This window comes from Thalia democratica, chromosome 3 (assembly GCF_965202585.1).
Source record: "Thalia democratica chromosome 3, ktThaDemo2.hap1.1, whole genome shotgun sequence".
In the NCBI taxonomy this organism is placed as follows: Eukaryota; Metazoa; Chordata; class Thaliacea; order Salpida; family Salpidae; genus Thalia; species Thalia democratica.
Window position 1 is genome coordinate 42,259,379 of NC_139167.1, and position 25,504 is coordinate 42,284,882.

At 25.9% G+C, this 25,504-nt stretch overlaps 2 protein-coding genes across 2 annotated transcripts; both read left to right on the plus strand.

The window, feature by feature from the left end:
- The first annotated feature begins 1,677 nt into the window (after positions 1-1,677).
- LOC145831599 (brother of CDO-like) lies at positions 1,678-3,823 on the plus strand. Its single transcript, XM_082938905.1, has 2 exons — positions 1,678-3,093; positions 3,219-3,823. The coding sequence occupies exons 1-2, from the start codon at positions 1,750-1,752 to the stop codon at positions 3,222-3,224; spliced, it is 1,350 nt and encodes a 449-aa protein (XP_082795031.1). The 5' UTR covers positions 1,678-1,749; the 3' UTR covers positions 3,225-3,823.
- A 935-nt stretch (positions 3,824-4,758) lies between these two features.
- LOC145832690 (aldo-keto reductase family 1 member B7-like) lies at positions 4,759-14,465 on the plus strand. The gene is made up of 8 exons (XM_082939995.1): positions 4,759-4,876; positions 5,758-5,925; positions 6,512-6,628; positions 9,987-10,064; positions 10,546-10,769; positions 11,771-11,936; positions 13,592-13,674; positions 14,235-14,465. Exons 1-8 carry the CDS (start codon positions 4,802-4,804, stop codon positions 14,281-14,283), a joined length of 960 nt encoding a protein of 319 aa, XP_082796121.1. The 5' UTR covers positions 4,759-4,801; the 3' UTR covers positions 14,284-14,465.
- Positions 14,466-25,504: the final 11,039 nt, after the last annotated feature.

Below are 25,504 nucleotides of genomic sequence, written 5' to 3' on the forward strand. Positions count from 1 at the left end.
TGAGCTAAAGTAAAATAATTTTTCTCTTGAATCTTAAGTGAGATGTGTTTAAGGTATTGAGTTAAGTAATATATTTATATAAATATAAGTTTGCTGGAAATGTCATTGAACCTGCTTTAAATATGGTATAATAAATGGTTATGATGTTTTTAATACCTTGTAATATATAAGTTCCTGATTAATTAGCTCACTAATAATTGTAGCTATATAATATAGTTTATCTTTAAATTTTTTTAAAGAACTGTTATAATAACCACTTTAAATTTTTATCTGAGCTTAGACTTTATATGTTATATGTTATAAATTATTTAATTTTTTTATATTTCAAACCACACAAAACTGCTCCAGTATTTTTTAGCTATTAAAAGAAAGGTTTAGATAGCTCTAAGATTTGAATAAGTTTATCTGATATTAGCTAAATTAAGTTAAAATTATCAACTATTTCAACTGGACAAATAAAATATTTTTGTTTTTCAAGTTTATGGGGAAAATCATGTTTTTTTCTGTCTTTTTGTAATACATCACATCCTTTCTAATCCAATCCCTCCCTCAAATGGCTGGTCCCTATAAGGAAGAGGGTTAAAATGAGTTCAGCTTAAATCAATTTTTTACAAATCCTGTAATTAAAACAATGTGCTAATTATAAGTATATGTTTTGAATTCTATGACTAAATGTTTAACCAACTGCAACTTTCAAGATAGAACTAAACTTAAATTCAATGTAAGCAGTTTTTTAGTTAGAAAATTATTCTAGTGATTTTTACACTTGAAGCTAAAATTCATAATTTTTGCTGTGTATATGAAACTATTTGTTTTTATATATATAAAAGCTTTTCTGATCTTGTTTAGAAAGTCTACTTGCATTTCGAGAAAATCAATGTTGGAAAAATTGTTGTCCAAAGGTATGTATAAAAAACTTTTTAAAAAGGTTTTTGTGTCTCAAAATTTTAATAAAGTTTTTATATTCTGTAAAAACTGATATACAGTTTATACCTAAAGCTATCATCTAAAAGACAATTAGATATGCAAATTTGTTAATAAAACTGTGTTTTACTCAGTTAATATTTGGTATATAATTGTTAAAATATGGTTAATATATAAATGGTATATAAATACGTTTAAAAACCTTCCTATTTTAGTACTCAATTGGTGGTCAACTAATATTAATGAGATCCTCATTATAACATATATCTAGAAATCAAAATAAACATTCATAGAGACATTAAGACTTAGCTTAAGTTAACAAACTATTTTTAAACAAATAATAAAAAATAATGGAAGTTAATAAAAAGCTTAAGTCTACTAGGATTGCCCTGGAAGATTTAACATTTTTTTTTAGGTTTTCTAATGAATTAAGGCTAGTTTTTTATCTCTTAGACTATTTTTTTGTCTTTAGTGGCTCCAATGTATTAAGAAAAAATAACACATAATAAGTTTTTTACTTGAAATTGTAACTGTTTAGATTTAAGTAAAACAAAAATAAACTAAGTTGTTTACTTTTTAAGCATGGTTGGCTAATTTAGTTTTATTTTATTTTTCTGATTTTTTCAAACAATAACATTTGTGACCAATATTTAATAAGTTGAAGTTAATTACCTGGCAGTATTCAAAACATAAGGTTTTAAATTTTATTTCTAAACAATAAAAAAAAAGAACTTTGTTTTTTTTTTCAGATTTAACTAATGAAATGTACTGAAAATTTAAAGACAATATCTACTTTTTAATGAATTTATGATATAAAAAAGTGATATGACGTACCTAATTACACATGTTTGGACAATTTTTCTGTTTCTCATTTTTTCACAAAAACTATACGCTTTGGTACCAGTAGATGAAATAAGTGATGCTGAAAATATGTTTTTGTCAAGAGCTGAGATAAATATTATGCAACCATCAATTAAAAGTTCTGCATTTAGTCCTAATTTAAACTCATATGTTCTTCATTGGGAACAAACAAAAAATAAATCTGAAGTTAACTACTACTATTTAAGGTACAGACCTAAGCAGGTAAATAAATGGAATTACACTAAGATTTTGAAAAATTTCACATCATATACTTTTCAAAACTTGTCTTCTGAAACTACATATACACTTGAACTTATTTCTGTTTGCTCTGTAGATATTTACAGTGTTGCAGCCATATTCCAATTTCAAACAGGAAATGAACTTGAATCTTATAAAGAATTTGAAGATGAAGAAGATAGAACTGTACCACCAGCTCCAAGTCCAACAACTGATAAGATTTCTGCTACTTCTGTATATATAAACTGGGTACCAAAAGTTAATGGTAAATATCCAGTTTTATATTATAAGTTGTTGAAAAAGATTACTAACAATAACTACTCTAAATGGGTTTTAATTGATGACAAAATTTCAGCAATGAGTACATCTTATCAAGTTGACAACCTACAACCCAGTGTAACATATTCTTTTCATCTAATAGCTATTAATAAGTATGGTGATTCAGCTCCTGGATATGCTAGTACAAAAATACCAAAGCGTAAACAACCTAATAGATACATAATACCTCCAGAATTAATTGATGTTATGTTTGTTCAAAATAATACTAAACTTAAAATTAAATGGAAGTATGATGGAGATGTTAAAGATATTTATCAGTTTGAAATAATTTATGAAGAACTAAATTATAAAAATCCAGAAAAACCTCTTAAAAAAAAGAAGAGAAAGAACTGTTTTATTGTTTCACTTGATTCAAGGGAATATTTTTGGGATAGCGTAAGACCAAAAAAGCTTTTTCAAATAAAAATGAAAGCACATAGCCGCCTTAATGGACTCTCACCAGATTCAAATTTGTATCAATGTAATAAAACAAAATGTATTAATGTGTATGAAATATGGAATGATCTTAATAAAAATAATACTTGGGAATTACAAGACAGGGATTTGGTATTCAAAATTAAAGAACCTGAACCAGTTAATTATGATATGGCATACTTTATAACAGGAATGACGTTAGGATTTGTTGTTTTAATTCTTGCTATATCTGGTATTGTTTACAGACATAAATTAACAGATCAGCGAAAAAGGTTTGAACTTGAAGATAAGAACTTTCATCATCAAGTATGCGATAAGGTAGTTAATCACTTAAAAAATTCACAGCAAATTCCGCCTGTGGACATGTTTTCGAAATCTTGCTCTAATCATACAAACTCTTTAAATAATAAACCTGAATCTAATTGTAGTTCTCTGAATTATAGGCATAAAGTCAAGTCAGAAGAACATGAAAAAATGCTTGATATGTCTTTACATTGTGCAGCTACTGGAGTTGCACAATTACCTTGGGCAAATGATCATGTTTTTTGAAGTGGCTGACTGATGAGTTATGGTAAGAACAAAACCAGGGTCCAGTCTCCCGAAGGCTTGTGGTCTGATGATCGAAGTGGTATGGTCAAACTTTTATGTTTTTTGAAGTAGTAGTTTTATATAAATAAGCTAATTCTTAGACACTGTTTTAAAAAAATTATAACGTCATTGCCTTAAATTTAATGTCTTATGTATTGAATTAAGAAAAAAAAGTTCATGTATATTTTTGGTGTACATAAAAAAAAGTTTTAAATTTTAAGACAATTTCTTGCTCTATGAAAATACATCAAATACTATATTAAAACCTTTTTTAAATATTATAGTATGTAAAATTAGCTGCTAATCAATGTTAAGATTTGTTTCTTAAGGCTTATAAACAAAGTTTTTAATAGCTTTTTTGTTATTTTAAATTTTTGATATTTTAAGTTGCTATGGAAGTTTATAATTGAATATAAGTTAGTCAATTAAACATAAGTTAATTTTTTTTTTTTTTTCTTTAAAGTGATATGTCTTAAAATAATTTGCTTTAAGAAAATTATGTTTAGTTAATCTAAACCAAACACAATTAGTTTGTTTGCTTATAAAATATTTTATGAAATGAAAAAAAAAATAGTTGATTGTTTTAGAAATCAATTTTTTTTGATTCACATAAAAACAAAATTTTCTTGTCTAAGGTAACAAAATACCAATGGTAACTATTTTATAAAAATACTAATCAAGTTGTACAAAGCTCCATTACAAGTGTCAGTAACTGAAATATGTAAATAGTTTAGTAAGGAAAAATTGTTTATAAATTTTATTTTATATACCTCTTTATATTTATATTGATTTTATTCTTTTATAGACCAAAAGTAGTATTTTTAGTACTACTTTTAAACGCAGAGTAATTAAGTTAATAATTTAATCGATTTTAAAATAAATCCCAAAATTGTTATTTAAAGCATTGTTATTAAATTTGTAAAATGTAACTTTTAGGATATAAAAATCTTAGATTCATTACAACATTTTAACTTTAATTATATTACTCAAAGAACTTTGTAGTACATATCTTCTAAACAGATTTTTTATAAAACATAAACATTGTCAAATTTTATAAATTTTTTTTATTTCAATTTAAATTTTTTTATATTGTCTATGACTACTTAACAATATATAGAAAAAACACTTATGAGTAATAAAAGATAAAATAAAAGAGTTATGAATTTGAACTAAGTGTGTATTATTCTTCTTTTCGTTTTCAAAGAAACCTATCATCATGATAATAAGAAATTGATGTTTGAGAAATCTTGTTTGTTTTTTTATTAAACTTTTGCCATGTTTTTTTTTTTTAATTAATTATTGTGCTGCATATAAAAATACCTTTAATTGCTTTTCCGTCCGGTACTTCAGACTGAGATTTTTTAAAACTTGCTTTCATATAGTTTATAAAAGTGTCTGTTATTATTTTGTACATAGATTAAGTACATATTAACTAATTATGTCGCCAATTCCTTCGCTAAAGCTGATAGGAACTCAACAGGATATGCCAATAGTTGGGCTTGGAACATGGAAGGTATTTTGATTTTAAATAATTGGTGTTTGTTTTCATGTACAAATGTTTCAAATAATCTACTGGTGATGAACTAATTTATATTTCAGATCTATTTAATAGTATCGAGCTCATATACTAATTAAAAAAGAAAATTAATAAGTAACTTTTGGATAAAAAAGTTTCATTAAATGATAAAGTTAAAAAAAATGCATGGTATATAAGGTTCTAAAATTTTTAGTGAGTTTACAATAATGTTATGTTTTATTTACTTTATTAGTATTTCTTAAGAAGTAAAGAAACAAAAAGTGTCTGAAAAATATTTATAATATTTTAAAACTTTATATTTTTACAACAGCTATCTGTACAGATAGATGAAAGAAAATTGATTTACATTAATAATTTTTTTCATTTAAAACGTATGCATGTTTAAATTTTAAACGTTTTTTTGTAAATTCAGTGTTGCCACTTACTCTGACTTTCTAAATTTTTTATCAATAAAATCTTGCTAATTTATTTTTAAAATTAATGTAATTGTGATTTATATTATTAGACTATATACTAATATTTTTTAAATTTAACCAATAAACTCACTATGGCTGGATTATTACTTTAAACAATTTAAATCTTGTTAGATATTTAAAGTAATTGTTGTAAACGTTAGTTTGTTGAAAAACCTCAAGTTTCTTTAGCTTGCAAACTTAGGCTAATTTTGTACTTGTTGTTTTTTTTTTTAAATTGATACTTAATCGAGCTGGTTTAAAAAGTTTTTATAAAGCTATTTTTATTAAAAGATTAGTCAATCTTTTATTAAGTGATATGTTAACAAAAAATCAAAGTTTTACAACCTAATCTTTTCTTGGCAAAAAAAAGTTGTATGCAAACTAATTAAAGTAATCTGACAGTCGAAACCAGGCGAAGTTCAACAAGCAGTTGAGACTGCGTTGAAGAGCGGCTACCGTCACATTGATTGCGCCCGCGCTTATGGAAATGAAAAGGAAGTTGGAAATGGGCTTTCTTCATTTATAAAGCAAGGACTTGTTAAAAGAGAAGAGGTTTTCATCACCTCTAAGGTATATTTAAGTCTTTTCTATTTAGTATAAATATTTAAAGACTAAGTTTTTCAGTACAAAATTGTTAAATATTTGTTTGAAACAAACAAGAAAACAGAATTATATTTAGCCACGCTCGTCAGTTTTACATTGTGGTAAATAAAGCTGTAATAAAATGGTTAGGTAATATTTGACGTTAAATAACTAAAAACATATAAATACATATTAATCAGAAATAAACTAAATCAAATAAATTTAAAAACTCTAAAACAAATAGTAATAAATAACTACGGTGTACAATTAATCAATGTAATTTAAAAGAAGAAAAAACAGTCAGTACACAAATTTATCCTGTCTACAAAGCTCAGAGGTTAAAAGCTTAAAATGTTAATAGCTTTTAAAGATTTAGATTTTTTTTTTGATATAACTTCACAATTTTCCAAACTATAACTATTAAAGCATTGTAAATTATTAATCAAGTCTTGGGCTGTAGTTAAGCTACTGCAAATAAACTGTTTTATGGACTACTGCTGGAAATAAGGATAATTATTTCATGATTGTTATTTATAATTATTTATAAATAATGTTTTGTTTATAATTGTTACAGCTGTGGAACGTCTTTCACAAATATGAAGATGTCCGTGGAACAGTGATGGATTCATTGAAAGATTTGCAAACTAGTTACCTTGATCTTTATCTCATTCACTGGCCACAAGCATATGTGGTGAGTTTTTATTTTGTCTGGTTACATATTTTTTTCAAAGTTTGTAATTTAGTTTTAATGAGTTGTTAGGAATACAGGTCGCAAATATTTAATAAGAATATAAAGAATGTATAGCATTTTTTTACAAAAAATAACATTGGCTCATATTTCTAAGCTTAAAGTGTATACTATCTATAAGATGGTTTTAACTTTTTAGATATAACCAGTTTTGTAAAAAGTTGCCAATACAAACGTATGAAGGAGAATTTTTTATATAATCTGTATTACAAGCGCTTTTTATTTAAGTAGTTATACATTAAATAAATATGAAATAAAAGTAAAATAAAATAATAATTATTTTTTTTATATCTAGTATGGTTGTATGAATACTAATTACCTAGGTTTTATTTATTTAAAACTATATTTAAATTTAAATTCTTATAAAGTATTTGCCTTTTATTTAAAATTTATTAAAGTGTTTTAATGTAGTTTTCTGCTAGTTTTTCTTTTAAATAGCTATATAAATAAAAAGTATTACATTTTTGGTAGTTAAAAAGTTACTTGTTATTTTATATTTAGTAAAGTTTATAAGTTTAGTTATTTATTGTGATGCAACAAGTTATTTATTAACTGTTTGATTTAGTTGTTTGTTTTTAAAACATTTGTTTGAGAAACAAACACTTATCTTTTTTACCTTGGGTTTTAAAATACATTATATTTTTTATGCTAGTAAACAAGCTTTTGTTTGTTAGACAAACATCTTTAATTAACAAAGTTGTCTTTTTAACCTTGAAATGACAAAGTAAGAAGAAAATAATTAATCTTTTTGCTGCTCCTTTTAAACTTATAATTTAAGTAATGTCGCTTAAATTTGCATTTTGCAAAAAAAAAAATGCTGGGTTAAATATTTAATTTAAAATATTTAGTAGGTTATATCAAAGTTAAACTTTCGAAAAAATATTTATGCTGTTTTCAACTTAAACTAACAAGATTATTATCTTAATGTTTTTTTTTATTTATTAGTAGTTGTAGTAACTAAAAATATTTATTTTGTTATTTATCTAAATTTTCTTAACTTTAGCTGTAACTTTTTATTAATTTATGCTTTACATACAATAAATAAAAAGTAAGCTTGTTGAACATAACTCTAGATCAGGGTTTTCTTAACTCATTTGCATAATGACATATCTGCCAGAAAAAAAAAAACATTAAAAATTAATTAGATATTGCCCATCTATTGTTTTAAACTAATTTATTTTTCGCGGCCTTATTAGTTATTGAACCCTGATAGCTAGAATCTTCTTTGTCAACTAACTCTGGTTCAGATCATTTATTTGCAAAGTTATCAATTATTGTAGAAGCTTTTTATTATATCTCATAATTTATTGAAAATTTGAGTTGAAAATGACATAAATATTGTTCTGTAGTTTCTATAGAAATCAAATGGTTGAATCTTATAAAACGCTTATTACTTTTTACAATAGTTGTATTAAAATTATGTAAACTTATAGTAAAGTCATATTTAGTTTAATTGATTTTCATATATTTAAACGTTGTATAAAATAGAAATTAATTCAAAACTTTTGGTTAGATCAAAAAGTTTGAGTTTTAATCTGCTAAAATATGATCTGTTTTTAAAGTTTTAACTTTTGCTGATAGTGATTTTTACTACCCCTTGTGTTAAAAATTATTAGATTTTCAAATGCTTGAAGATTAATTGCAGTTTGAAAACTTATTTTATTGAATAAAAACTTATGTTTAGAAACTTCTATCAGTTACTATACTGATACTCACCATTTTTATTAATCAAATCTACACGCTTAAAATTTGGCAATATAAATATAAAATTATTACTTGTGTTGAAACTTTTACAATAACTGTTTTAAAACAAACTTATTATTGAAATATAAATGTTAAAACCACTTCAATACAATATTTATCAATTTAAAACAATAACAATTTTTTAAAATACTCTATAACACAAACATGCTGTAAATATAAAATAGTTTTCTACAAATTTTATAAAAAAAATTATCACTTAGTGGTCAATTGATCTTTGAAATTCAGATATGATTATTACAAACTTTAACTAAAACTAAAATGTTAGTATTTACAAACCTAAATTCTGCAAACATGTATTTAATTAAGCTGTCATTTAAACAATTTTTAGCAGTTAAAAGTTTATTAAAATAAATCTCAAAGTTTATTAGCTTTAACGATATTGTAAATAAAAAATGGTATCGGTGTTTTATAAACATAAATTGATTTTGGGTTCTATCAAGTATTTATACAATTAAATCCACGAACTCTAAATGTAAAACACTGGCGTAATTAACTAAATTGAAAAATAATACTTGAAAAGCTAAAAAATTAAATTAATAAAATTTTGGTGTTATTGAATATTAGTTAGCTATCACAACAAATGAAATATATTTACGGTAAAATATTTAAATTTCTAAGTCCCACATATGAAGTTTTTAGTGATAAATCCGAATAATTTCTCAGTTTCGCATTATAAGTTAAGTACAAGTATCGTAACCTAATTAAATTACTTCAACTAAATTTTATACAGCTGTAAAAGGTCTAGGTTTAATTGTGTGTCGTGCCGCCTGCAACTCAATTATAAGTTATTTATTAACTGTTTATCTTAGTTGTTTGTTTTTAAAACATTTGTTTAAAATACAAGCACTCATTTTTTCCCTTTTAACTAGTTTGACAGTTCATTAATTATCTTTTTTTCAAAGTTAATCAATCTTTTGTTTACAAAACAAATATTTTATACACAATATTTATACTTTTTCACCTTTTAAAAACTGGATAAACAAAGCTAAAGTGCTACAAGTAAACTTTTTCCATATGTTTTTAAATAAGCAATCAATTTGTTAAATTCTTACTTGCGACTTTTTAATATAGATATCGATATAAAAATTAACTTTAAATGTTTGATTTCAAGTAAAATGTTTATAAATAAATACATGTTAAATATTTTTTGAATTCACAATTACATAGTTAATGTTTGATTTCGAAATGTTATAGACTTTATTTTATAATCTTTAAACTCATTGTACTGTAAAAGTTTATTGTATAATTTTTTTTGTACAATATATAAAATAAAAATGTTTAAAAGTTTAATTATATCAATTCGATCATCAGACCACAACCCTTCGGTAGACTGAGACCCTGAGTATGATCAACCATTGGTATGGTAATACCTTTATGTTAACTTGAGCTTGTTTCATGGCATACGAAAGTCCAGGCTTAGGCTCTGTAGCCTTTCGCCGATATTTCATTTTTTCCTAAATATTTAAGTTTACTAATATATTTGAGGATTGTTATAAATTAATATTAAAGTTTTAAAACTAGAACTATTAAATTTCAGAATAACGGTAACATGTTTCCAAAAGACTCAAACGGAAAGTTTATTTATACCGATGACGATTACGTTGACACTTGGAAAGTTTGTCTTTTAAATTTTAAAAATATTTATAATGGTTAAGGTTTATTATTATAGTTTAGTTATTAATCTTTATAAAGTTGATTTGTAACTTGTACGCTTAAGTTATTAAATGTATAGTATTTCAAGAATTTATAAATGTCGAAGTTTAAAAAACCTAAAAAAATAATGAAAAGTTTCTTCTAGGTTTTTAAAATTTAAGATCTTAATTTTAAAAGAATGTTTCTTGCATAACCCAGTTTTTTTTAAATATTTTTTTTTTTGGATTTTAACATATTTTGAAGTAAAAGAGTTTATTCAAAACAAGAGAATCGTAATCAATGTCTTTATTATATTCAATGTATATTATGAATCGTAATTTTGTAAGGATTTTACTATTTTTTAAACGACTACTTTAAAAATGAAAGAAGGGTTTATAGTTTGCACTTCCATAAAGAGTTTTATTCATGCTTACTCAAAACTAATCCGATATACACACTAACAGGCTTTTATAGAACTCCAGAAAGAAGGTTTAATTAAGAATATTGGAGTTTCGAATTTCAATGAGTACCAAATTAGTCGAATTATCAAGGAGACAAATGTCGTTCCATCGGTTCACCAAATTGAGATACACCCGTATTTGATAAACCAAAGTATGGTCGACTTTTGTCAATCTAACAAAATTGCTGTCACTGCTTATAGCCCCCTAGGTTCACCTGACAGACCATGGTAATAACTTCTTTTCAATTACTATGTTGCACATTGTTTCATCAAACTAATTAATTTTATTCGAAATTCATGTAAATACCTTTATGTTGAATTTTAAACACTACTTTACATTAACTTCGTTATTAATTTTTGTTCAAGCATTTTTATGTGAAGTAAAAAAGTAGTTGTAATACATACTGTATATAAAATTCATAAAGTTAATAAAAGAAAAGCATAATTTTACCATATGTAAGCCTATGTTTATAGATACACACAAGATATAACATTAAAAAAAAGATAAAATTTAGAATACAGATTTATAAATTCGAAAATTATCAACTTAAATAAAATAACAGAAACTTGGTATAATTGTTTAAACGTATTGAAAAAAAACATGTTTTTTATTATTTTTAAACAACTATGAAATTGCATAAAAATTGAAAGTAATTTATATCTAACAGTTTTAATATTGTTACTTAATTCAATTTTAATTGAAATTTAGAATTTTAGTTTTTTATTCACTATAGGTATATGTTTGTAATAAATATACATAATACATAAACACATAGTGTGAAATTTTTGCATGCTTTTTCTAATGAACGTTTATCTTCACATACTCTCTAAAACTGTATCTTGTATTTTATTGTTGATAATGATTTTAAAAATTAGTTAGGTTTGTAAAATAGCAGATTGTATTATGATTGTCAAGTTTTCACTTTTAAACTTTTGAGCAAAAAAAAAGTTCCAAACATTTGTTATATTTTACTTGTTTACTTTGAAAGATTTCGTATTTGCTTGATAAAAGGTTATATTAATAGTTATTGAGTATTTGTAAAAATATTTTGGCGGAATGTCCACATGTATAATATAAAGTTTACATTTTGTTGAATATTTGCACTTCTTCAAAATAAATCTTTTTTTATTAATATAGTTTTAAATTTAAAACTCTATATTTTGCGTGTATTGAAAAATTTAATAAAACTTTTTCAAAGTTAAATGAAAGAAATTTGAAATATATTTAGGGCCACTAAAGATGAGCCTGTTTTGTTGGACGACCCTAAAATAAAAGAAATAGCAGCCAGATTGAGAAAATCCCCAGCACAAGTTGTTTTGAGATATCAGATACAGCGTAATGTAATTGTAATCCCTAAAAGTGTTACTGCAAGCAGAATTGAAAGCAACTTGAAGGTTTGTTATACTAATTAGTACAATGTTTAGTAAAGGTTTACAAGGCTAAAAATTGTTTTGCTGAAGTAAAGCCCTTCTATAGTAATATTTAATTCAGCTATTCCTTAGTTATATTACTAGTTTTAGTAAGTTAGTATTATAGTAATTTAAAAGCAAGTTTAAGTTTTTTTTTAGATCTGTTGATAGGATTCAATCTACTTATTTTAAAATAACTAAATAAAATTTTGATATGAAAGCCTACCATGCAAATTATAACATATCGTATAATAACTTTTTTGATTTAAGTTTAGGATATTTACAGTTTTTAAATTTTATGAAAACTTTTCAGATGACAAATAACTTATTTTTCAGTGTCAAACTATATTACTCTTTGTAAGTCTACTTATTTTTTATTTATAAACTTTTTGAAAAGAACTCTCTAAATAGTTTTAAACTGTTCCTTTAAAATTTTAATGATCTGTGGGTATAAATTCTACTTGTAGTTTAAAATTGTATAAAACTTAACTGTGAATATAAAAAAGGCTTAAACTTTTTAGAAAATTTTCTAAAGCCTCGCATAAGCAATAACTGTTAACTTTAACAAAATATCAACCTAAAAATAAACTCAAACGTATTAAACTTTGAGTTCTTACGTCTATAAAATTTATTTTAAAATATTTTTTAATTGTTAACTGCTATTTTTTAAGTTTAATAATTTGTTGATTAAAAGAGCTATTTACTTTAAAGCTACCTTTATCATTAGTCGAATTCTTAAAAGTTATAAATGTTTTGAAAGTTTACCTTAAAAAAGAAAAAACTTGGTTCATATTTGTTTAACCCCTAAAGTCTTAGTTCTATACATTATTTTTTTTCTATTTTTCTTACCTAAAATTAGAAAAAGATTATTCATTTGTATGTTTTTTTGTTGGTTTTATGCAATTAAGATGTTATAAACGGTAAAAAAATAAGTTTTAATATTAAACTACCAAATGACGACTTTCTGTCAGTTAGGTAGTTTTTAGAGCATTGTAGCTTTGTTTTGGTAATTTTTCTAATTGGTAACATTTCTGAATTTCATCCAATAACAAACACATATTATTTCAACCTATTTCTTTATTTTGGAAATTTTTATCAACATGTCTATTAAGTAATTGTTCAAAAGTTTGTAAAAACTAAATCACTGCAGACCACCCACCTGGATGAGCTCTTTCATGACACCAAGTGTTATACATTATAACTTTAAAGCGTGGCGAAAAAATGAATGCTTAACATTAGTTTCTAAGATTTTTTAACATTTATAATTTTCGCTAAATTTCAAAATGTTTAATAAGAAGTATTAATGATCTTAACATAAAATTAAAAATAAATGATTTTTTACTTGAAAATGTTTTACTTATACTTTATTTAAATTTCAAGTATTTATAACTTTAAGTTGTCAAATCTTTAAAAATATTGTACTCAAAGTATTGTTTTTTATATATTTTAGTAAAGTTATTAATTTTGGTAAGTTAACTCTTTTTAGTTATAACAATGTAAGTTTTTAATTAATGTTAAAAAAAATTTTTAGAATTTATGTTACAAGTTAAATAAAAGTGAACGTATTACATAAAATTTACTTAAATTTTTTCTATTGTGAAAAATACAATTTTAATGTTTTTGTATCATGTATACTGCAGCTGTTTGACTTCAAATTGTCGGACGAGGACATGAAAATAATATCTTCATTTAACAGAAACTTCCGTGGCTGTGCTCTTGAGTGGTAAGCTTTTCCAATAATATTTTAAGGAGTTTCATACTTTTACTGAATTATGTCAAGTTATATTTTTTGAATAATTTCTTAATTTTGTAATTAAGAAATACAAAACTACATAAAACTACAAATTTCTTGAACTTATATTTATTAAAGTTTTTGGGCTAGTATACTTAAACGTCAATCTGATTTGAATATTTGCTGAGTCAGCAAAAAAAGTTAGTTTAAGTTATTAAAAGTTTATACTTTGATTAGTTTTTTATATGTTTGGATATAGTGAGTTAGGGATAAGAGTATAAAAAATCATATAAATATCTAAAATGCTGACACAGCAAATATTCAAATCAGGCTGACCTTTAAGTATACTAGCCCAAAAACTTTAATAAATATAAATTCAAGAAAGTTGTAGTTTGATGTAGTTTTGTATTTCTTAATTACTAAAAATTAATTAATTACCAGTATTAATAATTAATTAAGTTACCAGTAATAAATGCGCCAATGTTAAAACTAGTTTTTATGCCTTTTTGATATTTTCAATTACCAATTTTGAAGTCAATAACTTATTTCAGGGTTTCTGACCACAAGTACTATCCATTCAAAGAAAATTACTCGGAGTAGACATCATATTTTAAAATATTATAAGTCGATTATTTACTCTAAATAATTTTGTGATTTTTAATTTAACCTGGTGATGTGTATGTAGAGTATTTAGAGCTGTTTTAGTTTGAACTGTGTATTGATATGTAAACTAAATCAATCTTCAATTAATGTCTGTATTATATTAATCAAACAATTTATAAAATTCTTATGTTAGTTTAATAAATACCTATGCAAAAAAGAGTTATTTATTAAACTAGTAATAGCAGTATGCTTCAAAAAATTATTAAAAAGGTTTATAATTATGTTTAGACATTTTATTTAAAAATTATTTGCTTTTCTTATAAACCTTTTTAAACAAAAGTAAGCAAGATTAAAAATTTCTTAAATTCAATAAATGACTTTAATTTTATAAAAAGTACTTACAGGCTTGCCAAAAAGCATGGAATCCTTGGAAAGTCTGGAATTTAACCTATTTTTACATTTAAAGTAACGAAATTTCGATTACATACGAAAAAATTATCATAAAGATAAATTTTTTTTTGTGTCATTTAAAAAATGTTTTATTAAAAATCATATTTAAAGTAGCTTTACACAGGGTTGCCAATTTACTTGGAAAACAGGAAAAACCTAGAATTTGACAATTTAGGCAAAAAAAAAAACCTGGCATTTTAACAATTTTCACGTGTTCAGTAGTAAAATTTCGATTTGAATCGAACATCTATCATATAAATAAAAAAATTTGTTATCATCAAAAATTTTTCAATTAAAAAACGTATTTAAAGTAGCTTTAAAGTATCTTTTCAATGTCTTTATACTATTAAACACAGTTTCTTACATTAAACTTAATTTTAAACTAAAAATAGACCCTAAAATGTGTACTTGTTAAACCTGGAAGAAGTTTGGAAAACCTGGAATTTGTTTTGAAAAAACGAGCAACAGTCTACAGTATCTTTCTGATATTGTTATACTATTTAAGACAGTTTTTTTTTACCTTAAGTTTAATTTTATACTAAAAATGGACAAAAAAACTTGCTTTTTAAGAACGTGGAAGAAATTTGCGAAAACCTTTGGCAACCCTGTACTTCAAAAAAAAAATCTCTGTTCGTGAAAAACTTAATACTTTCAACAATCTAGTGATAACAACTTAAATAAAAAGACAAGCTTTGAAATTATTGTTAATAACTTCGATTACTTTTCTCTTACTAATCTATGTAAAATGAATTCGAATGTGAGGTTAACTTTAAAAGGTTCTTATACTTATATCTTTTACAAAGTTACTTGTTTGTCTGTTATATAAGGAAGCAAATTTGCAAAAATTGATTATCTATGAATTTAACGTTCACTTAAGAAGTGATTTGAGTATAGTACAGTAACTTGTCACTTAGGTACGCATTTCTTATGTACGCACTGCTGGTTGGGTACGTAATTTTTAGCCTAAAAACACTATGTTCAAACTGCTATTTTTTTAAACTTAGAAGTTAAAAAACAAACCTATAAGTAAACAAATTATTGTGCATTAAATTTAATTAGATTAAACCTAAATAGACAAAAAAAAAATTAACTTACAAATTGTGTATCAACTCTAATGTTTAACAGCGCTATTTAAATTTGCATACCCCATGATTTAAACATATGAATAAAAATTATTTAAAGAGTCATACAAGGTTTATATGAACCAAAATGATGAACAGTACAACATATACATATCCCATGATTGAAACATAAAAGTAAAAAGAGTTTTAAAAACTGATATCAATTGCAATGAACATGTATTATCATTGTGGGTAATTATAGACCGACATTTCTTAAGTACGCACTGCCTGTTGGGTACGCACTTTTGCGCTGTGTTCAAAAGGGCGGCAGGATATTTTATTTATTTACTGTGAATAAACAGGTTTTTTTAACTGATGCCTGTGAAAAACTAAAATTAAGCTGTAATTACTTTTTTCTTTTTATTTGAAAAATATATTTTATCGGTTTTACACAGGACTGAATACTAGACTTAAAAATTTAGCAACGACTGTTAATTGGTTTGTTGTAAAAGTTTAATATATAAGAAAAGTAACTCATAAAGCTTTTGCTTACTTAACACTTTTTTACTCAAAATAAAAGTTTTAATAATTTATTTCTATTATAATGTAAAATTTGTTTTAAATTAATGTTTGAAATCTACAAAACGTTACTGTACATGCTAATTAATACAGTTATGATTAAAAAATTAAGCAATAATTAAGATTTGTTTTTCAATTTTTTGAAAAAAAAAATTGATAACTTATTAATTTTGGATTAGCATTTATAGATAAATGAGGTAAAATAATATTTTCATACAAATTTTTGTTAAATACTTCATTACATAATTTTGTAAATTAAAAAACAGTTGGCAAGCAATAAAGTATGTAAAAATAATTCAGAAATATGATATTTTTTGTAAACTTTATTAATTGTGATCCTATTTTTATATTTCTTTGTAGTATAAAAATAAATATAAAACAACAGGTAAGTTTATAACAAAATAAAGTGACCAACAAAGTTACTCAAAAAGAAGTTCTACTTAAAAATGGTATATTAATTAGGGACAAAAACGAACATCAAAGTATTATGGCTCTACATATCTTTTAACAGAAAATTTGAAATACAGTAAATAAAAATTCAAAGTCAAGTTTTAATTAAAAAATGCACTAAATGTCAGTCAACATTCAGAAAATATTTGTTTTCACAATTTTTCTTTTAAGTACAAAGGAAGCGCGGTATTTTCAGCAGTAATAAAAAATGAAGCAATTCTGTCTAAAAACAAATTATACAGCAAATATTTTAGTTACGGTTAGTTTAAGGCCTTGATTAAATAAGGGATATTATTATAGCAAAAAAATACTCTTGTAAATTTGCATCAAGGTTTAGCAGGGCAAACAAATGCAAGACTATCTCTTTTCAAAAGTTCTAACTCAATGATAACTAACTAACAGTAGCCATGAAGTAAAATAACTTAAAAAATAACATTTCAATCATCTTCCAAACTACAAAATGTTTCAGAGATTTTGATTTTTTACTAGGAACTTATTACGCTTTTAAACTTAGAATTGAAGAACAATTATGTTGTCATAATAAAGATTAAATATGCTGACGATGTGTTTACTATGACAGGATATGTTTTTTAATGTCTGACCGTTTAAATTACAAGTGCGATTACAAAACAAAATAGTTTTTTACTTATACAATCATAGGATTAACTTTATTTTGTTCGTTACACTGTTTCCGACATTTTAAGTCTGTGTACACTTAAGTTTTACCATGTTTGATATAATTTATATATTGGTCATGTCGCCAAAAAGTCTGTTTTGAAATTCGCGTCTGGATACATAAAATTATTCATGCACAACACACAAAAACACTTTAAGTTTATAGAATCTATAACAAAAGTTTTGTAGGAGAAAAATATTTTTTAGAATATAATCTTTAACTAGAAGGGAAAATTTTTCAGATAGATCAAACCTTATAAACTTCATCAATAACCAAGAACCACAGGGTCTGCTATTTGCTGAAATATCCGGCTAATAAGGGTAATATTTTAATGATACTTTAAAACTTAAGAGATTGACTTAAAAACAAGCAGTTATCAGAGCTGTTTAATTACAGTTCTGTTAGGAATAGTTTTTAAGGTAAAAATATTTTGTTTATTATTATTGTTTATTAAACTACTTAAAAATAGCGCTCAAAATGTTTAGTCCTAGGACCTGGTGCACGAAAAAACCTTTTGGTTATCGAGCCGCACACCACTTGGATACCTTTTAACGTTTTGTCTTGGACAAAACGTTACTATAAAAGTTATTATAGTTTATACATGTATATATATATAACTTATTAGGAAAATTCGATTTTTTAAATTCCAGTACACACGTTTCATAAAATCAAAAAAGATTGTCTTTAATCTTCAGCTGATTCAATTAAAAATAAAAAGCACTTTGGTAAACAGAGATACAAAAGTTATACAAAAAACAAAAAACAATATGACGTAAGAATTGAACATTGTAGGTTACAAATATTCGGTGCAAAAATTGATCATCTATCTCAGTGCTTCTGAAATGGGGTTCCGCGGAACCCTAGGGTTCCGCGACGCCTCTCAGGGGCTCCGCGAAGCCTTTCGACATTTAAAAAATAAATTTGAAAGAAAAAAAAACATAAATCATAAAACTTCAAAAAAAATGGAACACATAAAATGGAAAACATATATGATTATAGCATTCATTGATCTGCTTAGTGTGTATCTAGCGGTAGGACTTTTAATGGGTATTCATTATTAATATGTGTCCTGGTTGCGCAAGTTTTTGAAAATTTTTTGAATTTCTATTTTTAGTGAAGTCATGAAATTACTGGTTATATCACTTTGGCAAATAATCAACAAAATCGGCGAAAGTCTGCAGAACAAGTCCGGACTTTCGTTTGCCGTGAGACAAGCTCAAATTTAACAAAAGGGTTGATCATGCCAATTCGATCGAATTGGCATGATCAACCCTTTTGTTAAATTAAAGCAAATAATGTAGGAGCAATCAAAACAACTTAAAAATGTTTACACAGTAAAACTAAATAAAAAATCTTTATCAGAAACTTATTTCTGGTATATTATATTGTTTCAAATGCTGTAAAAATGTTTAAAAAGATGTCTATTAGCTTGATTTAAAATTTAATATGTATAAAAGCTTATTTTTACTTAAAAAATGCTACTATAATTTAAAAAAATCTTGTCAGGCCTATAAAATTTTAACAGAAATTGAACTTAAAATAGTTTTTTTAGACTTACATGATAAAAAATGATACTCTAAATTTCAAAAGTTGTGGCCAGGTCTTTAAAATTTCAACAGAAATTGAGTTTGAAATAATTTTCTAAATTTACATGATAAAAATTTTCAAATGTCTATGTGTTAGCCAAGTTTTAAAGTTTGTTATCTAACTATTTAATGCTTTTTCTGTTTAACTATTATAACTCAATGATATTTTTTTTGATATTCATTTATAAAAAAACACCTAAAGAAAATGACAAAAATCTTTCAATATTCAAAAAATGATATTATTTTTAAATTGATGATTTTAAAATAAAAAATATAAAATAATGATTTGCTTAATCATGGTTGTTTTTTTATGTAATTTTAAGATTAAATATAGCAATTTAAAATTGAGTTTCAAAGGGAAGGAGCTTTTAGAATTTTGGATATGTGCAATTTCAGAGTACCCCGTCTTAGTAAAGCGTGCAGTAAAATTTATTTTACCATTCACCACCACTTATCTTTGCGAGTCCGGCTTTTCGCATGTAACAAACTTTAAAACAAAGCAAAGGAACTGTATGGTGACTCCAACCTAATCTGCCTGTCTCCGTCTCAGTCTATCCAAAATCCAGCCGCGCATTGACATGCTTGTTGCTAAGAGACAAGTTTAAGTTTCGCACTAAATGTTTTTTATTTATTTTTCGTTAGGCATCTTACCTGTTTATTACAGTAATCTGTGAATTCGATTAGGTTCATGTTCATTTCGTTAATGTTTGTAGCTCTCATTTTGTTTTTATTATGCAAGGAAAGACTTTTATGACGTTGCGATTAATCATGTTTGTTTTCGTTTATTTATTATAGAATCATAAAATACCTATTGCCTCTAGCGCACTTTGAGTTTGACTCGACTTAATACTATTACAATTGGTATGATTTCTAACAATGATATAGTTTTGCCAAAAAAATCGTTTTTCACTGAAATTTTTGTTTTTTGCAGGAAATATTATATTAAACATTATATGTAAAATTAAATTAGGGGTTCCGCGGATAAGTTAAACTTTGGAAAAGGGTTCCGCCACTAGAAAAAGGTTAAGAAGCACTGATCTATCTAACCGATCAAACAACTAAAGTTCACAAAAACCACAGCTAAATGAATATAAAATACTTTAAAACTTATTGTATTTTAAGGGGAGCTTTTTCATATATCGACAAGACGATATGAATTCACTCCTCTTATTTAAACAACCTTGTATAATAAGTTGGGTTTCAGAACCTGTAGAAGCCGTTTCCAAAATGAACTTTTGAAGACTTTGCGGGACATAAGTAAGTGCAAAAATTTGATTGTACCTTCTAATAAAACTTCTAATTTTTACGAATTTAGTAAGTGACTATAATGAATTATTAAACGACAATATTACTAAAGATTACGAAAAATGTAGTGATAAAACTGTAAATGATATTAATTTAGAGGACAAAAATTTAACTAAAAATTTAAAAATACATGATAGGATAAAAAAACTTCTTTTAAAAAACACATACATAACGGTCAAAGATCATGAAGAAAACTTCTTGACACATCTCAAGTGTAGATTAATCAATACTTCTAAGTCCGATGTAGGTCGCATAGTCAAGGTCAAGATTGCCTGAGCGTTTAAAATCTAAACTTATGCAGTGGATTGATACAGACCAATTCTTAAATTGGTTCACTGATTTGGAAAAACAAACGTACAGCTTTTTTAAGTTTGATGTGGATGATTTTTATCCTTCTATCAGCGAAAAATTGGTGAAAAAATCACTAAAATTTGCTGGTAGTTATACTAGCGTATCTACTGAAGACTTAAGTGTAATAAAAAAATGCATGTAAATCAGTACTTTATGAACAAGGAAACCTGTGGCAAAAGAAGAGAGCAAATAACACCAGCTCTCTTTTTGATGTAGCGCAGGGATCGTTCATGGGTGCAGAGTTGTGTAAATTAATGGGACTTTTTTTGTCGGACGGTTTGAAAAATATTTTTGGTTTAGAAAGAGTCGGGTTGTACAAGGACGATGGTCTAGCTGTACTGCCTAATTCTTCTGGCTTTAAAGTTTAAGGGCTAAAAAAACAAACGCACGCCTTCTTCAAATCTATGGGATTACGAGTCACTGTTGAATCACCAATGTTGACGACTGACTACTTGGATGTGAAGCACAACTCATATGATCTCTCCTATATGCCTTATAAAAAGCAAAACGCAAAAATTATGTGTATAAATAAATGTTCTAGCCACACAGAAAATATTATAAAACAAATACCAAATATAATTAATCAACGTTTAAATAAAAGATCAAGTAACGAAGAAAAAATTTTAAAGACAAAGCACGATTACGAATTAGTAATAAAAAAAATGCGGTTACAATGATAAACTTAGTTTTAAAACAACGGAAAAAAACTAAAACGAACAATAAATATAAAAGAAAGCGAGTATAATTTTGTATAATCCCCCATTCTGTAGTTCAGTCAAAACAAATATCGGCAGAGAATTTAAAAATCTAGTAAAAAAACATTTCAACAAAAATAACCCATTATCAAAGATCTTTAACAAACATGATATGCAAATCAGTTATTCATGTATGGCGAATTTAGAGAGATTAATTAAGTCACACAATCAAAGGATTTTAAACAAAAGTAATTTGACTTAATTACGGTGTAATTGCGCTAGTGGCTGCAAATATGATTTGAAAGGGGGCAATTGCCGTTCGGAGAACATTATTTACAAGGCAACAAGTAACTCTGACCTTGAAAAGTTGTTCTACATCGGATTATGCTTAACTCAGTTTAATTTCGATATGCTAACCATAAAAAATCTTTTAAGGGTGTTGTATACGAAAATGAGACTGAGCTTTCAAAGTATGTTTGCGGCCTAGAGCGCAAAAACATTGATTTTAAATTAACTTGGGTGGTGTAAGCATTACCTGCTTGTTCCGAGAGACTTAAAAAAAAAAGTTTTTACTCTATCTTAACACTATATAAAGCCGAGCACGGCTCGAAAGGGGAGTTTTTTGCAGTTTTTGCAATTTTCGAATATTCTTGAGTAGAATGTTAAAACTTCCTTCGTAGTTAAGCGGCGCAGCTTTTTGTTTAAAGCGAGTGCGCTTTGCATTTGCAGGTTCATTTGCTTTTCGTTTCGGCTAGCTATCGTTGTTGGTAAGAAAAGATACAGTTAGTTACAATTAAAGCAAACGCTCTTTTGTTTTAGAAGACAATTTTTAGGTTCTTATTGAACCAGATTTCCCTATTTTTTTAGAATCAAATTTAATATCACTTAGATTGTATTTTAGCGAATATATACGTTCAGCTTTCGTTATTTTTTAGCGACTGTTGCTCAGCATTGCACTTATTTGGTAGTCCACTGACTTAAATAAACACCGCTGAGAAACGAAAGCAAGTGTAATTCATTTCACTTTCCAGCTTTCGTTGATCGCTACAACCGTTTTTCGAGCTTGACACTTCTACAGTGAATTGTTTTCCTGTGAGAATCGCCGAAAAACTAATGCAAACGTAGTTCATTACACTTTCCAGCTCACGTAGTTCGCTACAACCGTTTTTGGAGCTCTACACTTCTACAGTGAATTATATTACTGTAATAATCGCCGAAAAACGGAAGCAAGTGTATATTCGACCTGTTTCGATTTCCAGCTTTCGTTGTTTTTTAACAACCATTTCTCAAGTAGAAACTTCTGTTGTAGTTCAACCAAAGCGGACTTTTAGACGTTTCATACGCTTAAATTCCTAGCTTGGCTCTGACTTCAGTATGAATAGATGAGGACTGTAAAAAACGCTAATACATTTAATAAAAGTTGCCTTGCAAACAAACCATCAAGCTCTGACTTGCATGTGTGTGAGTGTTACTTTATATCGCTTCTTGTTTAACATTGTAAAATAAGCTTAGAGTGCCGACCCTATACTCTTAGTACTAACAATAGAAAGTAGTTAAGTTCGTGTAATATTAATCGAAACAGTGTATCGTATTTTGTTCTTTAACAAAATTATATAGTGAAGTATACGTCGAAGTCACTAAGATTAAACTAAAGATTTATTTTCTAGTCTATATTAAGATTATATATTAAGTAAGTATTAGAATCTTCATAGACTAAGTTAAATAAGTACGATAGCTTATATTAAGAGTTGTATTAAACGTTTCATTAAATAAATCTTAAAAGAACTAATTAAACTTAGATACTGTCTAGGTTAGTCACAAAAAGATATTCTATTTAAATTAAGCTATGAGTACTACCAGTAAAAAGCCCAAGACGCTCTCGGCCAATAGCCTTACAAAGCTAGTTTCTAAGCACGCTACGCGTGCCCAACTGGCCGAGAAGAGAATAGGTACTAGTAGGCAAACTCATCAAGGTAATCCCGAGCTTGATGCAGTTCCTGACCAACGCAATGTGTTTTCAGAAATAACTGTAACAGGCAGAGGGTTATAGAGGTGATAAAAAGAGCACAGCCAACAGAAAATGGTAACAACCCTGTTTGTCGACTGTGCTTAAAAGAATCAACAGCCGTTATGTATGCGTTAAAAAAGGATTGTTGTTTAAATAAGAGGAGTGAATTCATATCGTTTTGTCGACATATGAATTCAGTCCTCTTAAAATACAATAAATTTTAAAGTATTTTATAGTCATTTTGTGAGTTTTAGTTGTTTGTTTGGTTAGATAGATGATCAATTTTTGTACTGAATATTCGTAATCTACAATGATCAATTCTTACGTCATGTTTTTTTATTGTTTTTTGTATAACTTTTGCATCTCTGTTTACCAAAGTGCTTTTTATTTTAAATTGAACCAGCTGAAAATTAAAGACAATCTTTTTTGTTTTTATGAAACGTACGTACTGGAATTTTTTAAACCGAATTTTACCACTAAATTATTTAAAAGCCCTTTAAGTGGGCTCAGTAGAAAGTGATTTAGTTTAAATAATCATCTTATTTTCTTGTATATATATATATGTATATATATATATATATTAAAGGTTTTATACAAAGTTCTGATCGATAGTGCTCGACAAATCAAATTGGAGCTTAATATTTATTTATTTAATTATATAAAAACTATAATTCAAACAGCTGTTTCACACATTGAAATGTAAAATTTCATGTGATCTTCAGTGAGTTGTAGTTTATTATAATAGTGAACAGAAATTTCGATTTTAGAATTTTTTATAGTAATTATGACGTAGTAATGGTACAGTTTATTGTACGATTAGTTGAATTTGAAATACGCTGTAAATGTTATTCTATGCTTTTTAGGAAAGTTTAAAAAGGTTATTTTGGAAAAATGTTTTAAGCTATTAGAAAAATTTTTTTTTTAGGCTGTTGGGAAAAATGTTATAAAATGCTATAAAATACTCGTGTTTGCCGCTTCGATTTTATTTTGTTTTAATATTTAGTTGGTTTTAATTTTGTTAAAAAAATATTTTTGATAATGGATGCATATGTTTTGTCTTTCGCTTTTCTTGTTTAGTGTTACGTTCTTATCTGATTTTTCGATTTCTATTTTTTCTAAGTTACAAAGTTTGCAGCCGAATTTTAAAAACACCTTAAAATACGATAAGACCACTTTACCAGAAAGAAATAAAAAACAAAGAAAAAGAGACATAATATATTTCAACCCACCATCCAGTCTAAATATAAGTTCAAAAATAGGCAAACAATTCTTAAACCTGATTACTACATCATTTGACGAAAACCACCCATTCCATAAAATATTCAACCGAAACACAATCAAAATATCTTACAGTTGCACAAATAATTTCAGAAGTAAAATAATAGCTCACAACAACAAAATATTAAACAAAAGCAATATAGACGATAAAAGCACTATAAAAGATAAACTTTGTAATTGCCGTAAAGAACCTTGCCCTTTAAATAACGAATGCCTAGTGTCAAATATAATTTATAAAGCAACAGTAACATCAAATAAAACAACAAAGCAGTATATAGGGTCGACAGGAAATACCTTTAAACAAAGATACAGAAACCACAAATCATCATTCAACAATATTAACAAAAGACACACAACAGAACTAGCGAATTACATATGGAACTTAAAAGATAACAATACAGACTACAAAATTAAATGGGAAATATTAAACAGGACAAAATTAAAATTCAATACTAAATTCGGCTGCAAACTTTGTAACTTAGAAAAAATAGAAATCGAAAAATCAGATAAGAACGTAACACTAAACAAGAAAAGCGAAAGACAAAACATATGCATCCATTATCAAAAATATTTTTTTAACAAAATTAAAACCAACTAAATATTAAAACAAAATAAAATCGAAGCGGCAAACACGAGTATTTTATAGCATTTTATAACATTTTTCCCAACAGCCTAAAAAAAAAATTTTTCTAATAGCTTAAAACATTTTTCCAAAATAACCTTTTTAAACTTTCCTAAAAAGCATAGAATAACATTTACAGCGTATTTCAAATTCAACT

What these genes read in the sequence shown, in the direction of transcription:
- LOC145831599 (XM_082938905.1), top strand. Translation starts at nt 1,750, where the DNA reads ATGACGTACCTAATTACACATGTTTGGACAATTTTTCTGTTTCTCATT.
- LOC145832690 (XM_082939995.1), top strand. Translation starts at nt 4,802, where the DNA reads ATGTCGCCAATTCCTTCGCTAAAGCTGATAGGAACTCAACAGGATATG. An exon ending in GGTTCACCTGACAGACCATG is followed by an intron (nt 10,770 to 11,770) that starts GTAATAACTTCT and finishes AAATATATTTAG; the next exon opens with GGCCACTAAAGATGAGCCTG. An exon ending in GAATTGAAAGCAACTTGAAG is followed by an intron (nt 11,937 to 13,591) that starts GTTTGTTATACT and finishes TGTATACTGCAG; the next exon opens with CTGTTTGACTTCAAATTGTC.